Genomic DNA, 8,912 nt, shown 5'->3' with positions numbered 1-8,912 from the left:
TTTATCATTTTTTATGAACTGATTAGTTAGCAAGAAATTAATAACTAATAAAATGGATAACGAAGGATTTTGTCCGGTAGGAGAAACTGAGGGAATCATTTCAGTAGGGTGACATGGCGACAAAAGCTGGCTCGATGTCATTGGTTCGTATGACTTTAACGGCCTCTTCCTTTGCTTCTCAGGCATGTCCTGCCCCCTCCCAACACTTTGTACTTCATTATGGTGCATGGAGTTTGTCGAGGGAATTTAAGGTCATGTCTGGGTAAAGGAGTCATTTCATTTCATTTTATTATAAATATTTAAAATTTTTAAATAAAATAATTTAATTTTTTAAAATTTTAAAATGATAATAATATTTTATTTAATTTTTAACTTTTATATAAAATCATTATATCTTATCTCACTATTTAAACAGGACTTAAATTACACAAATAATAATTATAATAATAAAAATAAAAATTATACTCATCATTTTTATTTTTATTTTTTATAATTTTATTTTCTTTCTTTAAAAATTATATGATGTATGGATAATAAATAAAAGAATTTAATATTAATTCAGTTTCGAAATTAGGACAAGCGAAGATGGTTAATGGGTTTCGTTGATTGTTCAATAACTCGATTAGAAACAGGGCAATGCTAACTCGATTCACAAAAAATTTATATATCTACATGACTTTCTTATGTACACCACTTTTATTAAAAAACATAACATTAAAAAAAAAATTGTCCATAAAGGGTACCAATGTGTTATATATATATATATATATATATATATATATATATATATATTAAAGCATTTGTGTACACACACAAATACTTTAAGAAAAAAAAACATTAATCGGTACACTTTGTCGGCAAAATATCATTTCCCAATCATATATACTTAAACGGTTAAATTATAAAAAATGATAGGGTTACAACTCTCCTACTATCTATTTACTATTTTTTTATATTTGATTTTTTTTAATTTTTTATTTTACTTAATGATTAAAAAAGTGATTATTAATAAAATTATATATTTTTTTAATTTTTTCTTAGTGATTAAGAATGTTAAAAAAATATTTAAAATAAAATAATAAAAAAATAAAAAAACTTAAAATGAACTATGAGTAGTAAATAGGTAGTAACCCTATCACTACCCTAAATTATAACCTTCCATATGTTTTCTACAATTATTTACCATTTTACTTTTACTATATCATTTAAATGTTTCTTCTTCAAAATAAAGAATTTATGCATGGGAAAAAAAGGAGGGATGAGAGAATTGATTTGAGAGAATAATAAATTTATTTGCAAGTCTCTTTAGTTTGATGTATAAGCCTATCATATCAGCTTATACAAAAAAGTACTGACCTTTTGAATTTTTCTGTAAGTATAATGAACTCCACGATAAGTGATGTGTTTACATAGACGTGTGTAAATAGCTTGACTCATTAGAGAGAATAATTTTTTTTATCAGTTACTATTCAGTATTTACTATCTCATACTTCCATATTCTATGTAAAGAAAATAATTTTTAAATATGAGGTATGAGAGTAAATCATTAATATATAGTAAAAATTCCTTACAAAAACTATAATGCTATGGGTACGAAAGTAGAGGTAAAAGAACGATGCCAAAATATTATTTAAAATTTGAGAATTTTCAAACTTAAAAAATGTACTTTATTTTAAAGAATCTCAAGTCGGAGCTCACACCTGTGGCTCGTTTGTTTTTAAGAAATTTTTAAATTTATTTTATCTAATCATTATAATTTTTTTAAATTCTTATGTAAAATAAAATAAATATTTTAACTTTTTCAAAATCAAAAATAAAAATAATATTAAAAAATATATTCTGACAATATTTTATTTAACTTTTTAATTTTAATCTCAACTTATCTTATCTCATATGCAAAAACAAACGAAGCTATAGTGCTTTTTGGACACAAAACAAGTAAAAAAAACTTTGGTATTGGAATTGCCCTAAGCAGGAGCAACAAGGATAATGATAAGGTTATTACATTTCCATTACTCATTTATTACTTTTTTTATATTTTTATTTTGTTTTAATTTTTTATTTTACTTAATGATTAAGAAAATGACTATTAATAAAATTTTATATTTTTTAAATTTTTTCTTAATGATTAAGAATGTTAAAAAATACTTAAAAGAAAATGATAAAAAAAATAATTTCAAATATACTTTAAATAGTAAATGAGTAGTAATTAAGAGGGTAGTAATCCTATCACTACCCTTATTACATTTATATGTGAATGGCTATTTGGAAAAAAACAAAAGAAAGCAAGAAAATATAAAAGAATTTGAGTATTTTTTTTTTTCAATGAAATGATCGTTTAACCAACTAGGAAGGAATACGGACATTTCTCTACTTCAAGTTATCATGAGTGTGGATGCTATGAGGCTTTTTTGTCTTCTATTTATGTGAAAAGATCTCTTTAAATTTAGGCTGCGTTTGGATGTTGAATTGAGTTAAGTTGAGTTGAGATGAGATGATAAAATATTATTAGAATATTATTTTTTTTAATATTATTATTATTTTGAGATTTGAAAAAATTAAATTATTTATTATATTTTATATTGAAATTTAAAAAAATTGTAATGATAAGTTAAAATGAGTTGAGATGGATTTAGGAATCAAACAAAAACTAATGTGAATTTGAATACGTCAGGTGGCAAAGAGATAGAAACATGAAACAAGACTTCCAATACATATTGCTGTCCATGTGAACATTTCGAGTAGCATAATGCTTAATAAATATTATAGAACTATTTCATATGTTCAAATATCTCCTATTTGAGGTTCTTGAGTTTACATAAGGGCTTGGGGTTCTCCAGTTCGCTTGAGAACTTGAGGAGGGGATATTGATCATTCTTATGTATTATAAGGGTTAATGATGGTTTGGGTGATTTGTTCAAATGAATTCTAGATTTATTTTAGTATATACAATAATGAACCATTACTCTAAACTTTATAGATTTCACATTAAAAATTGAATCCACAAAATTAATATTTGAAATAACAATTATCAAATGTTGGTTTAAATACACTATATCTTTATTTCAATTCTAGTATTTAAAGTGGGAGAACAATAAATATATAAAGGTGTTTCATAACATTTATTGTTGTTTCATGAAGAATTGACTGTAAGATAGCATGTGTTAGATGCTCAATTGGCAAAACAAGAAGATACAGAGATGCACATGTAACAACACGAAGAACAACATAAAGAGTTTATGAGAGAGATGCAACTCCAAATGCAGATACTTATGCAACAATTCAGACCTCAAAGCAGCTGATTTTTATATTTTGTATAGATTTTGGGATTTAATTATAAAGTTTTGTATAAATGACATTATTATTATTATTATTATTATTATTATTATTATTATTATTATTATTTTATTTAGTTCGAACTCATGACTAGTTTTATTTGTATTGAACAATTTGTAATGTATTTTTTTAAATATTATTTAATTATGCCTATTTTGTTTTAAATTTTTAGTTAAAATAAAACATTAACCGTTCGAACGTCTATAAAAAGTTTGAACAGGATACATTGGAAACAATCGTTTGAACATCACATGATATCGTTCAAATGGCAGTTAACTGGCAAATCGCTTGATCCTTTCATTATGCGTTCGAATATGTTACTCAATCCATAAAAATATATATTCCGTTCGATCATCAATTTATTTGTTCGAACGAACTACTATCGATCGACCACCCATATATGATATGTTCGAACATACGTATATGTTGGAACGTTTTTTGTTGGCATTCAAACTCATTTCTAGGATAAAATTAAGCCATCCTAGAAAAAAAAATGTCTGTTCAAACAGTTCAGCAAATGTTTGTCTCAAAATATATTTTTGGGATGAAATTGTTATTTTTGTCCCAAAATACCTTTTGGAATAGTGATATTGAGACGTTTTATTTTCATCCCAAAATATAAAAATCCAATCTTTTGGGACGAAAATTTTCATCTCAAAAGACATGATCTGTTGTAGTGAATGAACCATTTACTCTAAACTTTATAGATTTCATAGAATCCACAAAATTAATATTTGAAATAACAATTATCAAATGTAGATTTAAATACACTATATATTTATTTTAATTCTCGTATTTCAAGTGGGAGAATGATAAATATATAAAGGGGATTCATAACATTTATTGTTGTTTCACCTACCATATTGCCCTCCGTCTTCTGCACCTTTCTACTTGAATCGATCCTTTTCGATCTCGACTCAACCGCCAGCCCCCTTTTAGTTTCTCGTCTCATTTTTAGATTTACGCAATTCTAACCTCTATTATCACCTTTGCTTATCTCATGATCTTGATTCTCTCGTACGTTGTTCTCTTCACGAGAACAAAGCCCTAGCCCCAACCCCTTTTGATTGGCAGGTGAGCTATACATACATGCTATGCTTGAATCAGCTCACACGCACGACCTATCTCTCCAAAAACCCTAGCCCGTTGAAGCTCGCCCCATCCGGCACGCCTACCAAACTTGCTCGCTTCCTTGTTACCACCCGCAACCACTTGTTTCGTGCCCTCACTGATTGAAGCGTGGATCATTTAAGCTATAGTCATGTCAAGGTGCTTGGTCGGTGGCCATGACGCGCCACCGCATTACTGATCTTCCAAACTAATTAATGTACATCCCTAAGTTTTTTTCACACACTTTGTCATCACCTCTATGAGTAGTAATTATGTTGTAATTTTTGCTTTTGATTTTGTGTAGATGTTTAGATGCTCAACGTGCCACTATTTAATTAGTTTTTATTTATTTATTTATTTCTACGCTGTACCTAATCACGTATTTGAGCATTTATTGGAGTTTCCAACCCCTCCTGCATGTATTTTCCTTTTATGATTGAAATCATATTGACCGTAAAAGAAACAACAAATTAAGTACGTACACAGCGTCAAGATCATGGCTAAACACTGCTGCATGTAATGCACAATTGGCTTAGTGGTACTACATGATTATAATAAAAAAGTTATTATTTTATTGTATGATAATTGTTTTTCTTGTGTAACAAAGATGCTTTTTTCTACCCATAAGAGTTTTTTAAAAGGAGTACGTAATTCAAAATTCAAAGGGCTTTGAGCATTAATTAGTAATTACGTTAAAAAAACAGTGTGTAGGAAATAAAAGAAACTATAAATGAAAGTGGTGAAAAATCAAAATTAACGAGCACTAATAGTATTAATAAACTCAAAAATATAATCGGATTTGGAGTTGGGCGGTTTAATTTTTTGAATAGGATCATTTGTGAAAAGCTTGGATAAAATATTTTAATGTTAATAAAAAAATATTAAAACACCATAGAATACATTTTAATAAAAATACGAGATGAGTCTAAATTGTTTTATTAAGCATGCAAATTCAGGTCTTTCATAAAAATATTATTGTTTATAGAAAAGATAAATAACTTGTTAGAAGGTTATGACAATGGTAGTATTTTGTGGAGATCAATCATAAGTTTTACACAAGATACTCTATTTCAAAAAAAAAAAAAAACACAAGATACTCATTGTTCTCTTACTTTTTATATTCTAATAAATAAAATAAAGAATTTCTTAATATATTTTTCATATTTTCTCCCATTAATCTTAATGAATATAAGAATGGGAAAGGAAATATATGTTTTCTTAATTGCAATTCAAAAATAAATAAGGTTGTAAATAAAAAGTAATGATTCATACAATTGTAGAATGGGTAAGTGTCACTCAATCGTCTTAAAAAAAAGTGAAGTTGACTATTAAAAAATTAATTATTTTCATGTGAGTTTCGTATTTATTATTTTTTCAAAGAATTACGCATTCCATAATTACAAATATCATTTTTCTTAAATAAATTAGAGTTGATTTAAATTAATCTGAAATTAATTGGATGGTCTTGAAAGCATTTAAAATTTTTTATTTTTTATCAACTCAAAATAAATTGAGTTTATATAATCGAGTTGCTTTTCAAAGGTAACTTTCTGTCAAGAAAACTGGTCCAAAAACCTCTAAAATCGTGAGAAAAATTTGAAGCAAAAAAGAGAAGAAAAAAAATATAAGAAATGATTTATACAAATTTTTAATAAATAAGTATCATACAAATTCTTGTAAAAGAATAGACCCAACTTAAGAAAAGTATAAAAAAATTATTTTTTATTAGTGTGACTTACTTTTTTACAAAAAAACTTGTTTATTTAAAGTTTGTCTCTAGTATTACTAAAAGATAAAAAAAATATAGAATAAATAAGCTAGCGTTTTCGTAGGGACAACACCATATGAATCAGTCCAACCACTAACATCTCCTCTTTCAAAACTTGGAGATGCTTTTTTAATGTGGTAGGAAGATTCATAAATTTGTAGTTCGACTTTGGCCTCTTCCATTGTTTTTTGACTGAGAACTGAAAGAACTACAGTACCATTATTATCAAATACGTTTATTACCAGAGTATGAATACACAGTAGAGAGAAATAACGTAGTATTTTTGAGAGAGAGAGAGAGAGAGAGAGAGAGAGGGAACGGGTACTTTTTAGTAAGGTCCACGGACTCTTTTTAGCCCTCAATCAATGCTTTACCGAATTCACCACCATCCTTTTTTCCTCCCAATTCCACATCTTTCACTCCTCTTTCAAACTCTACCACCACTTCTCTTCCATTCCAACTGGTCCTTCTTCTATACAGGTAAGAGTTTTTGGACATTCTTAGAACTTTTTCTTTTCCTTTTTGTTTTAAAATATTTTGGGATTTAATCTGTGTTTGTTTAGTCAGAAACGGAAATGGAATGCGCGGAAGCGGCGTTGAAAACCAGTTGTAGGATGGAAATGGCCGTGAAAACCCCACAAGCGGTTTTGGAGGATTTATGGCCTGTGAATGGGCAAAATGGCGTTGTTTGTGACGACTTTTTTGTGGACGAACTTCTTGACTTGTCTAATGAAGAAGGATTTGTGAATGAAGAGCCGGCAGAGGAAGATGAAGGGGAAGAAGATAAAGGCTTTGTCTCTGTTTCCCCTCGACAAGACCGTCAAAATTCCACCACCAACATCGTTATCTGTGCCAAAGACGAGTTTGGGTCCGAACTCAGTGTTCCGGTACTTTCTTTCTCCTCCCCTCCACCCCCCCCCCCCCGGTCCCCCGTCTCTGAGAAAAAAGTGAAGATTTTCATGGTAGTTACTGACCAAAGGTACGGTCTTTTTAAACAGGCAGACGATTTAGCGAACCTTGAATGGCTATCCCACTTCGTCGAGGAATCTTTCTCGGAATTCTGCACGCCTTTCCCTGGCGGAATTTCAACCGAAAAGCCTATGAACGAAGGGCCCGAACCAGAACCAGAACCAGAACCGGAACAGGCAAAGCCATGTTTCAAAACTCCTGTTCCGGCCAAGGCAAGAAGCAAGCGCGCCAGGACCAGCGGCCGAGTTTGGTGCCTCGGGTCCCCTTCGCTGACCGAGTCGTCCGCCAGTTCAACCTCCTCGACTTCTTCGTCGTCCCCTTCAAGCTCTTGGCTCGTATACCCCAACGCTGCCCAGTACGAGGGACCTGTCGAGCAGTTTTACTCGGAGGAAAAACAACCGGAGAAGAAGCAGAAGAAGAAAGCGACGGGGGAGACGGCGTCTGGTGGAAGTGGGACGCAGACGCCTAGGCGGTGCAGCCATTGCGGTGTCCAGAAAACCCCACAGTGGAGAACGGGCCCACTCGGAGCCAAGACACTGTGCAATGCTTGTGGGGTCCGGTATAAGTCCGGTCGGCTCCTACCGGAATATAGACCCGCGTGTAGCCCTACTTTCTCGAGCGAATTGCACTCCAACCATCACCGTAAAGTGCTGGAGATGCGGCGGAAGAAGGAACCTACTGGCGTCTCCGAGTCCGGTTTGGCTTCTCCTGCAGTGTCCAGTTTTTGAGAAAAAAAGAAAAAAAGAAAAAGAAAAAAGGATTACGAGGGAAGAGAGAAGATTAGGAGAAGAACCGGAGAAAGGATGAAGTGAACCCGGTTCGTACGGGCCGTAGTTAGTGTACATTTTTTTAAAATTTTATTTTCATGATGGAGGTAGGTTTTCATTAGGGGTGTAACTTATTAGGGAGACTTCATTATGTACCCTTTTCTTGCCAAGTTTTCTCCATCCTCTCTTTTCATATTCTTGTTTTGTCACAATTCCGAGTGAGGGAGAGAGAGGATTTTGCTCCTTGTGGAATAGTGCTCTTTGTATGATTAAAGAAAAGCAACTTTGTGATAAAGAAGGTCATTTGTGACAAGAAAAATGATTTATATAACATTTTTTACAACATTATACGTAACTATATTTTAAATGAGAGGTAATTTTGTAAAACATCTTATAGAGAGAATTGGGTATTTGGGTGACTCTCGAGGAGTGAAATCTTTTATAGATTTACTTCAATAAATCATATGGTTCAATATGATTTATTAAATTGTAAAATTTTATTTATTACAGAATAATTATGACGTATTATACTATTGTATTAAGTTACGTCATAATTTTTTTGTATAAAATTTTGTATCTAAGGTTATTTTTAGATGTTTAGACTTTCAGATTATTTAACTATTATTCATAAACAGTTCATTACTATTTATAAAATATTTTATTATTATTTACATATGATTTGAAATACTCTTAAAATACACATATACCCTAAAACATTGTCCAAATTTGTGAGATTAAGGTCTCGTTTAGTTGTTAAACTCATCTAAGTTTAGTCTAATTTTAAAATCTAACATTCAAATACCTAATTCTTAGATTATTAAATTCATCCCAACTCAAAACTTTTTTACATATGGTACCCACAACTTTTTTCAATTCAACACTTATTTATACGTGAGACTTACAATATTTTTTAACTTTTTATAAATACATCTAAATTTATGTTAACATGCAAACACTTGTAA

At 30.4% G+C, this 8,912-nt stretch overlaps 1 protein-coding gene across 2 annotated transcripts; it reads left to right on the top strand.

Annotated features, from left to right (window-relative positions):
• The first annotated feature begins 6,506 nt into the window (after window positions 1–6,506).
• Window positions 6,507–8,117, top strand: LOC121263535 (GATA transcription factor 5-like). Of its 2 annotated transcripts, none has more exons than XM_041166479.1 (3): window positions 6,507–6,694; window positions 6,776–7,101; window positions 7,213–8,117. In XM_041166479.1, exons 1-3 carry the CDS (start codon window positions 6,580–6,582, stop codon window positions 7,909–7,911), a joined length of 1,140 nt encoding a protein of 379 aa, XP_041022413.1. In that variant the 5' UTR covers window positions 6,507–6,579; the 3' UTR covers window positions 7,912–8,117. The 2 variants fall into 2 exon arrangements, with proteins under 2 accessions (XP_041022413.1, XP_041022414.1); XM_041166480.1 differs by having other exon boundaries at window positions 6,570–6,693; window positions 6,779–7,101.
• The last annotated feature ends 795 nt before the right edge of the window (window positions 8,118–8,912 follow it).

Source organism: Juglans microcarpa x Juglans regia, chromosome 4S (genome assembly GCF_004785595.1).
Source record: "Juglans microcarpa x Juglans regia isolate MS1-56 chromosome 4S, Jm3101_v1.0, whole genome shotgun sequence".
NCBI lineage: Eukaryota > Viridiplantae > Streptophyta > Magnoliopsida > Fagales > Juglandaceae > Juglans > Juglans microcarpa x Juglans regia.
The sequence above is the reverse complement of the archived record's forward strand: the minus strand, read 5'-3'. Positions and strand labels throughout refer to the sequence as shown.

Bases quoted from the DNA above. Each gene is read 5' to 3' on its own strand.
- LOC121263535 (XM_041166479.1), top strand. From the start codon at position 6,580: ATGCTTTACCGAATTCACCACCATCCTTTTTTCCTCCCAATTCCACAT. The intron at 6,695-6,775 runs GTAAGAGTTTTT...CTGTGTTTGTTT, and splicing joins CTGGTCCTTCTTCTATACAG to AGTCAGAAACGGAAATGGAA. The intron at 7,102-7,212 runs GTACTTTCTTTC...CTTTTTAAACAG, and splicing joins GGTCCGAACTCAGTGTTCCG to GCAGACGATTTAGCGAACCT.